The 20,053-nt window shown below is 47.7% G+C and overlaps 1 protein-coding gene across 1 annotated transcript in view; it reads left to right on the top strand.

Annotated features, from left to right (window-relative positions):
* The window catches only part of dcdc2b (doublecortin domain containing 2B), an 89,036-nt gene that overhangs the window by 23,677 nt on the left and 45,306 nt on the right, over positions 1-20,053 (top strand). The window contains exon 2 of the mRNA XM_078237129.1: positions 11,872-11,922. Within this exon, the coding sequence (XP_078093255.1) occupies positions 11,872-11,922 (51 nt within the window). The remainder of the gene's footprint in view (positions 1-11,871; positions 11,923-20,053) is intronic.

Genomic DNA, 20,053 nt, shown 5'->3' with positions numbered 1-20,053 from the left:
GGTAGTTTGTACCTCTCTGGACCCTCTCTGCTGCTGAAATCGTCATCCACACATTCCTTAGATCAGATTGAATATTCCAATGATCTGTTGGTTATCCTGCATCTTCAACTCTCCATAAACTTGATCTTAACCAAACTTCTGCTGTCCATATCCTAACTTAAGGACTGAGGAATTGCAAATGCTATACCCTTGTTCAAAAAAGGTTGTAAAGATAGCTCCAGCAATTACAGACCAGTCAGTTTAACTTCAGTGGTGGGGAAGTTTCATGTGGTGCACAAGGACTTTCAGAAGGCACTTGATACAGTGCCACACAACAGACTTGTGAGAAAAGTGTGTTGATGAAGGTAGGGCAGTTGATGTCATATACATGGATTTTAGTAAGGCGTTTGATAAGGTCCCCCATGGTCGGCTTATGATGAAAGTGAGGAGGCGTGGGATAGAAGGAAAGTTGGCCGATTGGATAGGTAACTGGCTGTCTGATCGAAGACAGAGGGTGGTGGTGGATGGAAAATTTTCGGATTGGAGGCAGGTTGCTAGCGGAGTGCCACAGGGATCGGTGCTTGGTCCTCTGCTCTTTGTGATTTTTATTAATGACTTAGAGGAGGGGGCTGAAGGGTGGATCAGTAAATTTGCTGATGACACCAAGATTGGTGGAGTAGTGGATGAGGTGGAGGGCTGTTGTAGGCTGCAAAGAGACATAGATAGGATGCAAAGCTGGGCTGAAAAATGGCAAATGGAGTTTAACCCTGATAAATGTGAGGTGATTCATTTTGGTAGGACTAATTTAAATGTGGATTACAGGGTCAAAGGTAGGGTTCTGAAGACTGTGGAGGAACAGAGAGATCTTGGGGTCCATATCCACAGATCTCTAAAGGTTGCCACTCAAGTGGATAGAGCTGTGAAGAAGGCCCATAGTGTGTTAGCTTTTATTAACAGGGGGTTGGAGTTTAAGAGCCGTGGGGTTATGCTGCAACTGTACAGGACCTTGGTGAGACCACATTTGGAATATTGTGTGCAGTTCTGGTCACCTCACTATAACAAGGATGTGGAAGCGCTGGAAAGAGTGCAAAGGAGATTTACCAGGATGCTGCCTGGTTTGGAGGGTAGGTCTTATGAGGAAAGGTTGAGGGAGCTAGGGCTGTTCTCTCTGGAACGGAGGAGGCTGAGGGGAGACTTAATAGAGGTTTATAAAATGATGAAGGGGATAGATAGAGTGAACGTTCAAAGACTATTTCCTCGGGTGGATGGAGCTATTACAAGGGGGCATAACTACAGGGTTCATGGTGGGAGATATAGGAAGGATATCAGAGGTAGGTTCTTTACGCAGAGAGTGGTTGGGGTGTGGAATGGACTGCCTGCAGTGATAGTGGAGTCAGACACTTTAGGAACATTTAAGCTGTTATTGGATAGGCACATGGAGCACACCAGGATGATAGGGAGTGGGATAGCTTGATCTTGGTTTCAGATAAAGCTCGGCACAACATCGTGGGCCGAAGGGCCTGTTCTGTGCTGTACTGTTCTATTCTATGACCACTCTAAAAGTTATAGCTCATGGGATAAAAGGGACAGTCACAACGTGGATCCAAAATTGGCTGAATAATAGGAAGCAGAGAGTAATGGTTAATGGATATTTTTTGGGGTTGAAGGAAGGTTTGTAGTGGTGTGCACAAGGTATTGGGATCCTTGCTATTACTGATATATGTTAATGATCTGGATCTTTTATGCAGGGGACAATTTCAATGTTTGCAGATGACACAAAACTTAGAAATATTGTAAACTGTGAAGAGGACAGTGTAGAACTTCAAAAGGAGAGAGACAAGATGGTGGAGTGGGCAGACAGGTAGCAGATGAAGTTCAATGTGGGGAAATGTGAAGTGATGCATTTCGGTAGGAAGAACATGCAGAGACGATGCAGAATAAGGAATAATTAAGTAATTCTGAAGGGGTGCAGGAGCAGAAGGACCTGGGTGTAGATGTACATGGGTCAGTGATGGGCAACCTAAGCTCGTGAATGGGCCGCTTAAGGGGCCCTCCATCTCCGTGGGCCACAAGATTGAACTCAGGCTTGTTCACTAACCGTGATGCTCTAATAAGATTAAATACATTTAATACATGCCAAATATTTCATAACAAGTTATGGAAAATGCTTCATCATTTATAAATTAATAGAACTTTGGTCATTTTAAATGGTGAAAATAAAAGAAATATTTACGCTTTGGGCACAGAGGGAGCGCACCTCTCATAGACAGTGTTGTGAGCAATCAGCACGCACCTCACTTCACACGTCCTTGCTTTGCATACGAATCACTTCAGTCACATCGGAAGGAAAAAAACTACACGGGGGAAATCAGCAGAATGTGGCAACTCTGCACCTGGACAATGGTCAGCAAAACGTCTTGTGGGCTGCACTCAGAATCCAGGTGGGCCACATGTGGCCCCTGGACTGCAGGTTGCCCATCACTGGCTTAGATCATTGAAGGTGGCAGGTCAGGTGGAGAGAGCAGCTAATCCTGGGCTTTATTAATAGCAGCATTGAACACACGAGAAAGGCGGTTATGCTGAACTTAAACAAGACTCCAGTTAGACCTCAGCTGGAATATTGTGCACAGTTCCGGGCGTCACACTGTTGGAAGGGTGTGAATGCATTGGAGAGAGTGCAGAAGAGGTTGAGAAGAATGGTTTCAGGGATGAGAAACTTCAGTTATGAAGCTAGTTTGGAGAGGTTGGGACTTGGAGAGAAGGTGATTAAGAGGAGATTTGTTGGACATGTTCAAAATCATGATGGGACTGGACAGAGTAGATTGGGAGAAACTGTTCCTGCTTATAAATGGGTTGAGAATGAGAGGGCACAGATTTAAAGTGACTTACAAAAGAAGCAAATGTGATGTGAGAAAAAATGTTTTCACCCAGCGAGTGGTTTGGGTCTGGAATGCACGTCCTGGAAGTGTGGTGGAGGCAGGTTCAACGGAGGCATTCAAGAGGGCGTTAGAGAATTATTTGAACAGAAACAATGTGCAGGTGTACAGGGAAAAGGCAAGGGAATGGCACTAAGTCATAATGCTCATTTGGAGTGCTGGTACAAACACAATGGGCTGAATGGCCTCCTTCTGCACCATAACAATTCTGTGATTCTGTGAACGTGCGCCAAATCCCATTCACCTGTCCCCCTGTACTTGCTGACCTATTTAGTTCCTGATCTGGCATTGACTCAAAATTTCCATCTTTGCATACAGATCTCTCCATGTTCTCACCCAGAACTTTCTCTGCGTTCCTCCTGACTGTCCTGACTGCCTTTGTTCCGCTATGAACAGCAGTGCCTTCAGATACCTCTGCCGCTAGCTCAGAAATTTCCTCCTTAAACATTCCATCTCTCCATCTCTTTCTCTGCTCCTTTGGGATGCACTTTAAACCCTACCTCTTTCTGTCCTTATGTGCCTCAGTGTCATGCTTTATTTGACAACGCTCAGATTGAAACACCTTGGGATGTTTTGCCTGTTAAAGGCACTATATAAATACAACAAGTTGTTGTTACATAAGAGCTCAACTTTCATAAACTATTCAGACACCTTTCTGTTTTCAGTAGGAGAGCTAGTCACTTACAGGTCTGTTCCAAAAATGGCAATGGCCGGGCCTTGGCTGGAATGATTCAAATAAATTTATCTTTACTGTTTGTCTCTCAAAAGCAGCGAGATAGAGGCAGGAAATGTCCCCTTTATCTTCGCGAATGAAAATGTGACGCTCATCAAAGCCCCTTCCCTCCCCCAACACCCAGAAGCAACTTCAGCGCAAGGGAAGAAAATTGGAAGAAAGAAATAAGTACTCTTCGAAATGATCTTGAAGCTGATTGTCGCTGTGTTAACTACAACATGTTCAAACATGTTTCCTCATAATGTGAACCGTGTCAGACTGTAGAAGATAACAAACTATTTTACTTAGTCAGCTATAATTAAAATGGTTTTTTCCTGATTTCGAAAGTGTCTCAGTTTATCTCTACTTTCTTGAATTGAAATATAAATATGGCCCTTGGATCCTTTCATAAACGCGCTCCTCTTCACAGTGCCCTGCTATTATATTCTCACTCCTGTGATCTGTGGCATTGCCTTTCAGGTGAATTCCACATGTACCCATAGTTTCTGCGCTTATCAGATATGACAGCCTTTAGCACTCTGGAGCAGCTAAAGGAGAATTATAATTATAAAGGAGAAAGCGTTCAAGTGAGCAATCTTTCAGCGCAAATATTCAATTAAAGAAAATCTGATTTTTTTCTCAAGTTCCTACATGTAGATTTCAGAAATAATCAGAATGGCAAGTGCAGATTGAGTCTCCCTTATCCGAAACCCTTGCGGTCCATTACATCCTGATCTCAGATCATTCCAGTTTATTGACAGTGATCACCAGCACTGTAATGGTACCGTCACCAAAGGATTTATGTCTGGAACACAGATTGGCATTGTTTGGTTTGCCAGAGAGCACACATGGATATGATGCCTTTTCTTCTTGTTTGGAATTTATTAGATTACTGGGAAGTGGAATAATTTTCTTTGAATGTACAGGGGACAGAGGCAGAGGGGTCTTGGCTCTCCAAATTCAACAAGTTGGCTGTGGGGCTAACTGAGGCCTTGGGCTTGATGTGGGGTCTCCTGCCCTGGAAATGAGAAGCAGACATTTTTTTAGTAAATGATGTAATTGCAGCCCTGACACACTGGCCCAATGAATGCAGCTTCTTCTTGAGCTGGGGTGTGGGGTGTGGAGAGGATGTTGAGGTGGGGGCAGGGGGCTGGACGGGGTGGGGAGTGGGATCGAGGCAGTGTTGGCTAGGGCCATTCCCAGGCTGTACACATTGAGTAGATTTCGGGATGGGGCTGCCTCGGATGTTCCCATTGCCCCTCAAAGGCTCATGACCCAAAGGTTAAAATATAAAGAAATGACACCCCTCCCTGCGTCCCCCCCCCCCCCCCCCCCCCCGCCCCCCCCGCCCCCAATCCTAACATCTTCCAAAAATATCATAGGCCTGGTGTGTTGAACTCCTCTGTTTTCAGAGGAGCAGCTGAGGCAGAACATTTCTCCTCACCAATTCAAATCTGTCCTTAATCATTAGAGAACACAAATGTGGTGAACAATGTGGGCAGCTTTGCTCTGGTATGCAGTTTTCAAATCTATAACTTGAGCAGTGCATTGGAGCTTTGGAGAGTGTTCAGTGCCGTGATCGAGATAATTTCAGAATCTTGGGCTCTGGATTATGAAGGAAGAGCCGGAACTGAATTTATTTTTATTACAGAAAAAAGATTGAGGAAAGATCCCCAGATTTTCAAAATATTGAGCAGATGGGACAGGCCTGATGTAATGAGGTTATTTTTAACTTATACAGTCAGCGCTGAGCTACAGGATATATATATATAAAATGATCGAGCCTCAGGCAAGGATTTTGAAACAAGCTCTTATATTCCTCACAGAAGAGCGAAAGTGTGAATTGGGCTGTCAAACTGAGATACAAACATGCTGCTGACTAGAACCCTTTTAAAAAGAGCTTGATGAACTTTAAGGAATTAATTGATCAAACAAGAGACTAAATGTGAATTTAAAATTGCAAAATTATTCTCACAGCTATAATCTATTTCAAAGTTTAATCGAATGAAATCTGTATAAATAGTCAAACTGAACTCACTGGCATCTTTTTCATGAGATGCATGCACAATGTTTCATTAATCAATTATTGTCACAACAACATTCACAGCAGGTACTTTTATCTCGACGCTCAGGTTCTGCAAGAACAATGTTCAAATGAAGGCTCATTGCGCACTGAAGTTATTTTGACCTTTTGACCCTCTTAATGTTGATTTATAGAAGTTGTCAATAAACTGGGAATCATTGAATTGTGTTCTCCAAATGTGTTAGAATCATAGAATTCCTACAATGCAGAAGGAGTCCATTTGGCCCATCGAGCCTGCACCAACAACACCCAGCCCATTTCCCCATAACCCCACGTATTTACCCTGCTAATCGATCTGACACTTAGGGCCCTATTTTGCCATTGCCTCCGGGCGCGAAAACGTGGTAAAGTCGGGTGAGAGGCCATTATCGTGATCCGCACCCGCGCCCGCGCAGATGGCCACTTTACCGAAACCCGGGAATAGGGGCGGTCCGCTTTGCGCCCAAAACGGGCGCAACGGCGATTTAAATGCATTTGCATGCATTTAAATTGAATTAATGAACTGCCCGCCCAACTTTATCAACATTTCCCCCTTTACCACCACGTTCACCAATCCGGAACCGTGCCGTAATGGACCTGCTAAATAAAAGTCTGAATCGGGCGCTCCAGCTGCTGAAGAGCACGTTCAGTGTTTCCAACGGCTCCCTGACTCAGATCAGTGGTGGGGGGGAGGAGGGAGGCGGGTCAGATCATTCTCTGGTTGGTGGGGGGGGCAAGTGAGGCTAGATCGTTGTCTGGTTGGGGAGGAGGAGGAGGAGGCGGGTCAGATATATCTCTTGGGGGGGCGGGGGGCGAGAGGGCCGACCGTTGTCTGGTGGTGGGGGGGAGGGCTGATCGTTGTCTGGTGGGGACGGAGGAGGAGGCGGGTCAGATGTTCCTCTGGAGGGGAGGGGGAGTGAGGCCAGACCATTCTCTGGGGGGGGGGTAGTGAGGCCAGTCCGTTGTATGGTGGGGGGGGGGGGCGGGGGGGAGGGTGGGGTGGGTGAAGCCATACCATTCTCTGGCGGGGGTGGGGGGAGTGAGGCCAGGTCGTTGTCTGAGGGGGGGAGGAGGGAGGCGGGTAGGATGTATCTCGGAGGGGGGGGAGGCCCAATCGCTCACTGGTGGGGGGAGGCAGATGGATCTCTGGTGGGGGGGCAGATGGATCTCTGGTGGGGGGGCAGATGGATCTCTGGTGGGGGGGGCAGATGGATCTCTGGTGGGGGGGGCAGATGGATCTCTGGTGGTGGGGTGGGGCAGATGGATCTCTGGTGGGGGGGGCAGATGGATCTCTGGTGGGGGGGCAGATGGATCTCTGGTGGGGGGGGCAGATGGATCTCTGGTGGGGGGGGCAGATGGATCTCTGGTGGTGGGGTGGGGCAGATGGATCTCTGGTGGGGGGGGGCAGATGGATCTCCGGTGGGGGGGGGCAGGGGAGTCTGCTGCCACTCTGCGGGCGATCGGTGGGGAGGGGAGGGTGGCAGGGGTGGTAATCAGTCTGGGTAGCGGGGGGGTAGATAAGGGGGACAGTGATGTGTGTGGGTAGTGGGGGGGGTGGATAAGGGGGACAGTGATGTGTGTGGGTAGTGCGGGGGGGTGGATAAGGGGGACAGTGATGTGTGTGGGTAGTGCGGGGGGGATAAGAGGGACAGTGATGTGTGTGGGGAGTGGGGGGGTGGATAAGGGGGACAGTGATGTGTGTGGGTAGTGGGGGGGGTGGATAAGGGGGACAGTGATGTGTGTGGGTAGTGGGGGGGGTGGCTAAGGGGAACAGTGATGTGTGTGGGTAGTGGGGAGTGGATAAGGGGGACAGTGATGTGTGTGGGTAGTGGGGGGGTGGATAAGGGAGACAGTGATGTGTGTGGGTAGTGGGGGGGGTGGATAAGGGGGACAGTGATGTGTGTGGGTAGTGCGGGGGGGAATAAGAGGGACAGTGATGTGTGTGGGTAGTGGGTGGGGGGTGGCTTAGGGGGACAGTGATGTGTGTGGGTACTGGGGGTGTGGATAAGGGGACAGTGATGTGTGTGGGTAGTGGGGGGGTGGATAAGGGGACAGTGATGTGTGTGGGTAGTGGGGGGGTGGATAAGGGGGACAATGATGTGTGTGGGTAGTGGGGGGGTGGATAAGAACATAAGAACATAAGAAATAGGAGCAGGAGTAGGCCATCTAGCCCCTCGAGCCTGCCCCGCCATTCAATAAGATCATGGCTGATCTGAAGTGGATCAGTTCCACTTACCCGCCTGATCCCTATAACCCCTAATTCCCTTACCGATCAGGAATTCATCTATCCGTGATTTAAACATATTCAACGAGGTAGCCTCCACCACTTCAGTGGGCAGAGAATTCCAGAGATTCACCACCCTCTGAGAGAAGAAGTTCCTCCTCAACTCTGTCCTAAACTGACCCCCCTTTATTTTGAGGCTGTGCCCTCTAGTTCTAGTTTCCTTTCTAAGTGGAAAGAATCTCTCCATCTCTACCCTATCCAGCCCCTTCATTATCTTATAGGTCTCTATAAGATCCCCCCTCAGCCTTCTAAATTCCAACGAATACAAACCCAATCTGCTCAGTCTCTCCTCATAATCAACACCCCCTCATCTCTGGTATCAACCTGGTGAACCTTCTCTGCACCCCCTCCAGGCCAATATATCCTTCCGCAAATAAGGGGACCAATACTGCACACAGTATTCCAGCTGCGGCCTCACCAATGCCCTGTACAGATGCAGCAAGACATCTCTGCTTTTATATTCTATCCCCCTTGCGATATAGGCCAACATCCCATTTGCCTTCTTGATCACCTGTTGCACGTGCAGACTGGGTTTTTGCGTCTCATGCACAAGGACCCCCAGGTCCCTCTGCACAGCAGCATGTTGTAATTTCTTTCCATTTAGATAATAATCCAATTTGCTATTATTTCTTCCAAAGTGAATAACCTCGCATTTGTTAACGTTACACTCCATCTGCCAGATCCTCGCCAACTCACTCAGCCTGTCCAAATCTCTCTGCAGACCTTCTACGCCCTCCACACGATTCACTTTTCCTAAGGGTGACAGTGATGTGTGTGGGTAGCGGCGGGGGGGGGGGGGGAGTTGATAAGGGGGACAGTGATGTGTGTGGATAGTGGGGGGGTGGATAAGGGGGACAGCGATGTGTGTGGGTAGTGGGGGGGTGGATAAGGGGGACAGCGATGTGTGTGGGTAGTGGGGGGGTTGATAAGGGGGACAGTGGCGTGTGTGGGTAGTGGGGGGGGGTTGATAAGGGGGACAGTGATGTGTGTGGGTAGCGGGGGGGGGTTGATAAGGGGGACAGTGATGTGTGTGGGTAGCGGGGGGGGTTAATAAGGGGGACAGTGATGTGTGTGGGTAGTGGGGGGGTGGATAAGGGGGACAGTGATGTGTGTGGGGGCCATCACTCCCGCTTGTCGCTCCCGGGCCGCTTTCTCCGCTTTCTGCGGCCCGGGAGCGATCTGACACGGGCGCGCTTTTTCAAATTTTTTTCCAACTGCGCATGCGCAGTTCAGAGCTCCGATCGTTTCGGCCGCGCTAAGCCCCGCCCACAGCACGAATGGGACTGGAGATGACTGAGAGCGAATGGGGGCGCCTGAAAACAGATTTCTAAGTCGGATCTGCATTACGCCCAGATTCAGCACTTAGAATGAAAATGGTAAAATCAGGCCCTAAGAGCCAATTTAGCATGGCCAATCCACCTAACCCGCACGTCTTTGGACTGTGGGAGGAAACCGGAGCACCCGGGGGAAACCCACGCAGACACGGGGAGAACGTGCAAACTCCGCAAGACAGTCATCTTAGGCTGGAATTGAACTTGGGTCCCTGGCGCTGTGAGGCAGCAGCGCTAACCACTGTGCATCATAATTGTTGTCCAATGTGCAAAAGGAGAGTTAAATGAATTCTAAAAATTCAGGCTGGAATTTTCCAGCTGTTCGCACCCCGCTGCCGCTGCAGGTGAGGACAGAGAGTTTGGTGCTCAGCCAAATCTCCGTTCACTGTAACGGGACAGGAAATCCTGCCAGCGGAATGCTCTTTGGAACAAACATGAATGAAGGAATTGATTTGGAACATGTTCAATACATCAAAAAACTTGGCGCTGATGGAAATGAGAGTTATTATGCAAATATTCAGATATTCAATGAATGGTTTCATACATTTTGTGGTCAGGAGCAGAGGGGATCTAATCTGATCACTGCTCACAAGAACTCCTCTGGTTGTCAAGAATTTATATTTGTCCGTGTTGATCAAGCCAAGGGAACCACGTGCCGACTGTCCACAGATCTGTATCAAGCTAAAAGTGCTACTATAGTAACTGGCTCTGCTCCAGGAATGTTACTTAAAACCACTTCTTCAGTCACACCAGTTGTTACCATGCCAATATCAAATTAACAAGCTCAGCATTAAAGTCAAGCTGCCGAGGAAAGGTTTCCAGGCCCCAGTGAGTGGGACAGGCACTGGCAGATGTGTTACTTTCCAGATGCCATTTCCAGCGCAGGTCACTTTAGGGGAGATGGGTTCAGGTGCTGTACATGGACCTTATCTCGAACTATCTAACTGTACATGGACCTTATCTCGAACTACGCATTTGCATTGCACTGACATTCAAGGATTATATTTCTTTGAATCAAGTCTGTTTTGTTTGTTTTAAAGATTGTTTTAGTGTCACAAGTAGGCTTACATTAACACTGCAATGAAGGTACTGTGAAAATCCCTTAGTTGCCACACTCCGGTGCCTGTTCGGGTACATCGAGGGAGAATTTAGCATGACCAATTCACCTAACCAGCACGTCTTTCGGACTATGGGATGAAACCGGAGGAAACCCACGCAGACACGGGGAGAACATGCAAACTCCGCACAGACAGTGACCCAAGCCGGAATCGAATCCAGGTCCCTGGCGCTGTGAGACAGCAGTGCTAACCACTGTGCCACCATGCTGCCCTATGATATTATCTCCAAATCTCCACTCCTGTGTGCTCTTCCTCACTTTTCCATCCATGTTGAAATGTACCCTCTTTGGGGCAATATTCAGGACTTATTTTACCTCCCCAAAGTGGGATAAAATGAGAGAATTGCATCTCATTCCCAATGCAATCTCAACACCTCACTGTCTCACTGATCTGACTCCAGGGGCGGCGGGGGGGGGGGGCGGGGTGGGGAGGTTGCGGGGGTGGTGGTGGTGGTGGTGGCGGGGGGGGCTGGTGGTGGTGGTGGTGGCGGGGGGGGGGGTGGTGGTGGTGGTGGGGGGGGGGGGTGGTGGGGGGGCGGGGGGGGTGCTGAAGATGAGAGCTGCCTTCATTTAAACAATTAATTCACATCCTGATGATGCCTTATGGGATGTTCTTGGTATTTTACTCCAGGCCTGACTAACACGTGCATCACCACTAACCTGCTGGTAAAAGCTGAATGCAGCAAGTCTCTCAAATGAGGCATAAGATTCAGCCCAAAAACACACCGGTGCCACTGGTGGGAATCATTCCGTTTTTCACGCTGGTACCAACACTCTGCCATTTTTGGGTACGATTTTGCCCGGAGTTAAGGGTTTGATCTAATACGACTCCTAGGAATGTGGTAATTGACCATTTTATGCGTTTTGAAAGGCACCTTGTGGGTCAGAGGAGCAGGAGTGTAAAGTTGTCGGTCTTCATCCTCTCTTCCCCATCATGACATTTAAATACATTGTTCAAATTCCTTCCTAACAGCTACAGACATTGCACTCACAACCTCCATCCTTCTTTAATCAAAATCCCAACCTTGGTGCCACTGAGTCATTCACTCCTGATTCACCTTGCCTTCTGTTCTATCATCACAACCTTGGCAGCGCCTGCAATATTTCTCTTGATCTTACAGAAGAATCTCAACAACAAATGAACCAAGGTAACCAAACTAAGTTCAATTATTAAAAGCTTACGTCCATGACATCTTTGTCAACCTCTCCTTCGCTCCGACCTATCACTGAGTTTCCATTCTGCCCAGCCCCCTCTCCAAGTAAATAATTCATCACATTTCTATCCCTCTTCAGATCTGTAGAAGGGTCATAGAGTCTCAAAATATTAACTCTGTTTCTTTATCCACAGATGCTGCCAGAATTCACCCAGTATTTTCTGTTTTTATTTCAACTATTAAAATATATTTTCCCGTTCAATTTGTTTTCAGATGAGGGCTGTTTATTCCAACAGAGTAATCTCTGCTCGATGGAGAAAATACATTCCAATACCATGTATTATTCAGTGAGTATTACAAACTGATCTGTCTCATTTACTTGATCACAACTGGCTGGATCTTTAGGTATTAACCATTCACTCTCTGCCACCTTTTAGACACGTGTTGGAAATTTGATAAGCAGTGTTTGCCAGATTCCCCTCTGCCCCACACCCTCCCCCACCTCCCCTCACTCCCCACCTTTCTCACCCTCCCCCCACTCCCCACCTTCCTCACCCTCCCCTCACTCCCCACCTTCCACACCCTCCCCTCACTCCCCACCCTCCACACCCTCCCCTCACTCCCCACCCTCCCCTCACTCCCCACCCTCCCCTCACTCTCCACCTTCCACACCCTCCCCTCACTCCCCACCCTCCACACCCTCCCCTCACTCCCCACCCTCCACACCCTCCCCACCCTCCACACCCTCCCCTCACTCCCCACCCTCCCCTCACTCCCCACCCTCCACACCCTCCCCTTACTCTCCACCTTCCATACCCTCCCCTCACTCCCCATCCTCCTCATCCTCCCTTCACTTCCCATTATCCCACCATAATTTTTAGAAATTCCTATAGGGAGTGATTGAATAGACTTGCCCATTTTTGAATATTAATGATGAAATTCAGCCATCTGAGCTACTTCTAAGATTAATATCTCAGTGACACGGTAAATCCAGAATATTGTCAATTTCAAAGCCGAGATAGAATTTCACTACAATCAATCATAGAATTTACTTTTTAAAATTCCGACTTTGCTTCGACCAGTATTGTCAACCCTACTGCAGCAATTGCACTCCTCCTGACCCCTCCCTTACAACCTTCTCCACCACCACTTCCCCCAGCTCTCCCTTGAAGTGTCGAATAAAGCAGGATCAGAGCTACAGCTTAAAGCCCAATTATTCAAATTAGTTTGACCCTGGAAGGTGGGCTGGAGTCAGGGCAGGGCAGTTTTTAAGTCCACTCGATCGCCAATCCAATTGGGGGACACGGACATTAGATTTTATCCTCCTTCCTCAGGGAACCGAGTTTGAGAGGGTTGATGCAAATCTGAAGATAAATGGCTTACACAGACATGAACCAAACACAAAGGATCAAATCCAAAACCTCACTAATAAAACTCAAGACCATACCATGGCCCAGAACTTTCTGGAAAATTTCATTATAATGCTGACATAAGATTGCAGTTGTACCATTTCCTATTGGGAAGACACAGCATTGGGTTCATGAAAGGCAGGTCATGTTTAACTAAGTAAGTGGAATTCCTTGAGGACATTACGAGTGCCGTGAACAATGGGGAACCTGTGGATGTGGTGTAACTGGATTTCCAGAAGGCATTTGACAAGGTGACCAAAGACTGCTACATAAGATAAAGGTGCACAGTGTTATGGGTAATCTATTAGAACCATAGAACCATAGAACGTTACAGCACAGAAACAGGCCTTTTGGCCCTTCTTGTCTGTGCCGAATCATTTTTCTGCCTAGTCCCACTGACCTGCACCTGGACCATATCCCTCCACACCCCTCTCATCCATGTACCTGTCCAAGTTTTTCTTAAATGTTAAAAGTGAGCCCGCATTCACCACTTCATCTGGCAGCTCATTCCAAACTCCCACCACTCTCTGTGTGAAGAAGCCCCCCCTAATATTCCCTTTAACCCCTTCACCCTTAACCCATGTCCTCTAGTTTTTTTCTCCCCGAGCCTCAGTGGAAAAAGCCTGCTTGCATTCATTCTATCTATACCCATCATAATTTTATACACCTCTATCAAATCTCCCCTCATTCTTCTACGCCCCAGGGAATAAAGTCCTAACCTATTCAACCTTTCTCTGTAACTCAGTTTCTCAAGTCCCGGCAACATCCTTGTAAAGCTTCTCTGCACTCTTTCAACCTTATTAATATCCTTCCTGTAATTAGGTGACCAAAACTGCACACAATACTCTAAATTCGGCCTCACCAATGTCTTATACAACCTCACCACAACATTCCAACTTTTATACTCAATCCTTTGATTTATAAAGGCCAATGTACCAAAAGCACTCTTTACGACCCTATCTACCTGTGACGCCACTTTTAGGGAATTATGTATCTGTATTCCCAGATCCCTCTGTTCTACTGCACTCTTCAGGGTCCTACCATTTACCTTGTATGTTCTACCTTGGTTTGTCCTTCCAAAGTGCAATACCTCACACTTGTCTGCATTAAACTCCATCTGCCATTTTTCAACCCATTTTTCTAGCTGGTCCAAATCCCTCTGCAAGCATTGAAAACCTTCCTCACTGTCCACTACACCTCCAATCTTTGTATCATCAGCAAATTTGCAGATCCAATTTACCACATTATCATCCAGATCATTGATATAGATGACAAACAACAATGGACCCAGCACTGGCACACCACTAGTCACAGGCCTCCACTCAGAGAAGCAATCCTCCACTACCACTCTCTGGCTTCTTCCATTGAGCCAATGTCTAATCCAATTTACTACCTCTCCATGTATACATAGCGACTGAACCTTCCTAACTAACCTCCCATGTGGGATCTTGTCAAAGGCCTTACTGAAGTCCATGTAGACAACATCCACTGCCTTCCCTTCATCTACTTTCCTGGTAACCTCCTCGAAAAACTCTAATAGATTGGTTAAACATGACCTACCACACACAAAGCCATGTTGACTCTCCCTAATAAGTCCCTGTCTATCCAAATATTTGTAGATCCTATTTCTTAGTACTCCATCCAATAATTCACCTACTACTGATGTCAAACTTACCGGCCTATAATTTCTCGCATTACTTTTTGAGCCTTTTTTAAACAACGGAACAACATGAGCTATCCTCCAATCATCCGGCACCTCACCTGTGGATACCAACATTTTAAATATATCTGCCAGGGCCCCTGCAATTTCAACACTAGCCTCCTTCAAGGTCCGAGGGAATACCCTGTCCAGTCCTGGGGATTTATCTACTCTGATTTGCCTCAAGACAGCAAGCACCTCCTCCCCTTTAATCTGTATAGGTTCCATGACCTCCCTACTTGTTTGCCTTATTTCCATAGACTCCATGCCAGTTTCCTTAGTAAATACGGATGCAAAAAACCCATTTAATATCTCCCCCATTTCTTTTGGTTCTATACATAGCCGACCACTCTGATCTTCAAGAGGACCAATTTTATCCCTTACTATCCTTTTGCTCTTAATATACCTGTAGAAGCTCTTAGGATTATCCTTCACCTAGTCTGCCAAAGCAACCTCATGTCTTCTTTTAGCCCTCGTGATTTCTTTCTTAAGTAGTTTCTTGCACTTTTTATACTCCTCAAGCATCTTATTTGCTCCCTGTTGCCTATACATGTCATACATCTCTCTTTTCTTTATCAGAGTTCCAATATCCCTCGAGAACCAAGGTTCCTTATTCTTATTCACTTTGCCTTTAATCCTGACAGGAACATACAAACTCTGCACTCTCAAAATTTCTCCTTTGAAGGCCTCCCACTTACCAATCACATCCTTGCCAGAGAACATAGAAACATAGAAACATAGAAAAACTACAGCACAAAACAGGCACTTCGGCCCCACAAGTTGTGCCGAACATATCCCTACCTTTTAGGCCTACCTATAACCCTCCATCCTATTAAGTCCCATGTACTCATCCAGGAGTCTCTTAAAAGACCCTATTGAGTTCGCCTCCACCACCACTGACGGCAGCCGATTCCACTCGCCCACCACCCTCTGTGTGAAAAACTTCCCCCTAACATTTCCCCTGTACCTACCCCCCAGCACCTTAAACCTGTGTCCTCTCGTAGCAGCCACTTCCACCCTGGGCAAAAGCCTCTGAGAGTCCACCCAATCTATGCCTCTCAACATCTTATATACCTCTCATCTCCTCTCATCCTACGTCTCTCCAAGGAGAAAAGACCGAGCTCCCTCAGCCTATCCTCATAAGGCATGCCAACCAATCCAGGCAACATCCTTGTAAATCGCCTCTGCACCCTTTCAATCTTTTCCACATCCTTCCTGCAATGAGGCGACCAGAACTGAGCACAGTACTCCAAGTGGGGTTTGACGAGGGTCTTATATAGCTGCATCATTATCCCCGGACTCCTAAACTCAATCCCTCGATTGATAAAGGCCAGCACACCATACGCCTTCTTAACCACCTCCTCCACCTGCGGGGCCGATTTTAGAGTCCTATGGACCCGGACCCCAAGGTCCTTCTGATCCTCTACAGTACTGAGAGTCTTTCCCTTTATATTGTACTCCTTCATCCCATTTGACCTGCCAAAATGGACCACTACGCATTAATCTGGGTTGAAGTCCATCTGCCACTTCTCCGCCCAGTCTTGCATCCTATCTATGTCCCTCTGTAACTTCTGACATGCCTCCAGACTATCCACAACCTCACCAACCTTCGTGTCGTCGGCAAACTTACCAACCCATCCCTCCACTTCCTCATCTAGGTCATTTATGAAAATGACAATCAGCAAGGGTCCCAGAACAGATCCTTGGTGCACACCACTGGTGACCGACCTCCATTTAGAAAAAGACCCATCTATACCCACTCTCTGCCTCCTTTGGGCAAGCCAGTTCTGGATCCACAGGGCAGCAGCCCCTTGGATCCCATGCCCTCTCACTTTTTCTAGAAGCCTTGCATGGGGGACCTTATCGAACGCCTTGCTAAAATCCATATAAACTACATCTACCGCTTTCCCTTCATCAATGTGTTTAGTCACATTTTTGAAGAACTCCACCAGGTTCGTAAGGCACAATCTGCCTTTGACAAAGCCATGCTGAGTATTCTCGAGCATACTAAAACTCTCTAAATGCTCATAAATCCTGTCCCTCAGGATCTTCTCCATCAGCTTACCAACCACTGAGGTTAGACTCACCAGTCGGTAATTTCCTGGGCTATCCCTATTCCCCTTCTTGAAAATAACAGCCTGTCCCAATCCACGCTTTTTAGATCCTTTCTCATTTCTTCAAATTTGGCCTTTTTCCAGTTTAGAACCTCAACCTGAAGACCAGATCTATCTTTATCCATGATCAAGTTGAAACTAATGGCGTTATGATCATTGGAACAAAAGTGTTCCTCTACACACACTTCCGTCACTTGTCCTAACTCATTTCCTAATAGGAGATCTAATATTGCATCCTCTCTAGTTGGTACCTCTATATATTGATTTAGAAAATTTTCCTGAACACATTTTACAAACTCTAACCCGTCTACACCCTTAACAGTATGGGAGTCCTAATCTATATGTGGAAAATTAAAATCCCCTACTATCACAACTTTATTTTTCCTGCAGTTTTCTGCTATCTCTCTGCAGATTTGCTCCTCCAATTCTCGCTGACTATTGGGTGGTCTATAATACAACCCCATTAATGTGGTCGTACCTTTCCTGTTTCTCAGCTCCATCCATATGGCCTCGGTAGACAAGCCCTCTAATCTGTCCTGCCTGAGCACTGCTGTAACATTTTCCCTGACTAGCAATGCCACCCCCCCCCACCCTTCATCCTTCTGCCTCTATCACGTCTGAAACATCGGAACCCTGGAACATTGAGCTGCCAGTCCTGCCCCTCCTGTAGCCAAGTTTCACTAATGGCTATAATGTCATAATTCCATGTGTCATTCCACGCCCTCAGCTCGTCTGCCTTCCCCACAATACTCCTGGCATTGAAATAGACACACCTCAGAAGATTATTACCACCACACACAACCCTTCTATTTGTGATTTTGCATGAACTATTAACATCATTTATTTTCACCCCCGCTCCACTATCTGCTCTGGCACTCTGGTTCCCATCCCCCTGCAAATCTAGTTTAAACCCTCCCCAATAACACTAGCAAATCTCCCTGCAAGTATATTGGTCCCCTTGTAGTTCAGGTGTAACCTGTCTCTCTTGTACAGGTCCCACCTGCCCCAGAAGAGGTCCCAATGATCTAGAAATCTGAAACCCTGCCCCCTACACCAGTTCCTCAGCCATGTGTTCAACCACCCGAGCATCCTACTCTTACCCTCACTGGCACGTGGCACAGGTAGCAATCCTGAGATTACTACCCTCGGGATCCTGCTTTTTAACTTCCTACCAAGCTCTCTATACTCACTCTTCAGGACCTCCTCACTCTTCCTTCCTACGTCATTGGTACCGATGTGCACCATGACATCTGGCTGATCACCCTCCCACTTCAGAATGCTGTGCACGCGATCAGAGACATCCCTGACCCTGGCACCCGGGAGGCAACAAACCATCCGGGAGTCTCTGTCACGACCACAGAACCTCCTGTCTGTACCTCTGACTATCGAGTCCCCTATCACTACCGCTCTCCTCTTCTTCCACCCTCCCTTCTGCGCTGCAGAACCAGACTCAGTGCCAGAGATCCGGCTGCCTCAGCTTGCCCCAGGTAAGGCATCCCCCACAACAGTATCCAAATCGGTACACCTGTTGTGGAGGGGAATGGCCACAGGGGAACCCTGCTCTGCCTGCCCTTTCCCTCGCTTGACGGTAACCCAATTACCTGGTGCTCTGTGTCTTTGGCGTAACTGCCTCCCTGAAGCTACTATCTATAAACTCCTCATTCTCCCGAATGATCCGGAGGTCATCCAGCTCCTGCTCCAGTTCCCTAACGCGGTTTGTTAGGAGCTGCAGCTGGATGCACCTCCTGCAGGTGTCGTTGTCAGGGACACCAGAGGTCTCCCTGACTTCCCACATCCTGCAAGAGAAGCATTCCAACATCCTGCCTGGCATTCTTTCTACTCTGAAGAAACAAAAACAACTTACCGGAACCTACCCTCGCCTCTGCCTGTTCACGCCAAAGCCTGTTTGAGCCAAAGCTGTCCCACTCTGCTCCTCTCACTCCGCTGCCTGCTGGATAGAGCGGCCTGCTTTTTAAACCTTCCGCGTGCTACTGGCTGACCTCAGGCGCCGGCGCAGTCTCGTGTTCCACTCGCTGCCTCCCTTGCTCCGACTCAAAAAATTCACTGGGGCCGACTTCCGGTTTAACACTCCCGGCTGCCTTACAGAAAAAGAAACTCTGAAAAAAAGAGTAAGTTAAAAATACCTCTTACCTACTAGCTCTCCTCACTTGAACCACCACTCTTCCATAATCTTGTAGACCCTCATGGTACCCTCATGGTCGGCTGGTGCAAAAGGTTGGATCTCATGGGATAAAGGGGGAGGTGGCTAGATGAGTGGAGAACTGGCTTGGTCACAGAAGACAGAGGGTGGTAGTGGAAGGGTCTTTTTCCGGCTGGATGCCTGTGACTAGTGGTGTTCCGCAGGGCTCTGTATTGGGACCTCTGCTGTTTGTGATTTATATAAACGATCTGGAAGAAGGTGTAACTGGGGTGATCAGTAAGTTTGCGGATGACACAAAAGTGGCAGGACTTGCAGATAGTGAGGAGCATTGTCAGAGGCTATAGAAGGATATAGATAGGCTGGAAATTTGGGCAAAGAAATGGCAGATGGAGTTCAATCCTGATAAATGCGAAGTGATGCATTTTGGTAGAAATAATGTAGGGAGGAGCTATACAATAAATGGCAGAACCATAATGGGTGTAGATACGCAGAGGGACCTGGGTGTGCAAGTCCACAGATCCTTGAAGGTGACGTCACAGGTGGAGAAGGTGGTGAAGAAGGCATATGGCATGCTTGCCTTTATAGGACGGGGCATAGAGTATAAAAGTTGGGGTCTGATGTTGCAGATGTATAGAACGTTGTTTCGGCCGCATTTGGAATACTGCGTCCAGTTCTGGTCGCCACACTACCAGAAGGACGTGGAGGCTTTGGAGAGAGTACAGAGGAGGTTTACCAGGATGTTGCCTGGTATGGAGGGGCTTAGTTATGAGGAGAGATTGGGTAAACTGGGGTTGTTCTCCCTGGAAAGACGGAGGATGAGGGGAGACTTAATAGAGGTGTATAAAATTTTGAAAGGCATAGATAGGGTGAACAGTGGAAAGCTTTTCCCCAGGTCGGTGGTGACGTTCACGAGGGGTCATAGGTTCAAGGTGAAGGGGGGGGAGGTTTAACACAGATATCAGAAGGACATATTTTACACAGAGAGTGGTGGGGGCCTGGAATGTGCTGCCAGGCAAGGTGGTGGAGGCAGACACACTGAGAACGTTTAAGACTTATCTAGATAGCCACATGAACGGAGTGGGAATGGAGGGATAC

Source organism: Mustelus asterias, chromosome 21, assembly GCF_964213995.1.
Source record: "Mustelus asterias chromosome 21, sMusAst1.hap1.1, whole genome shotgun sequence".
In the NCBI taxonomy this organism is placed as follows: Eukaryota; Metazoa; Chordata; class Chondrichthyes; order Carcharhiniformes; family Triakidae; genus Mustelus; species Mustelus asterias.
Note: the sequence above shows the minus strand (reverse complement) of the source record. Positions and strands in the feature narration are given on the sequence as shown.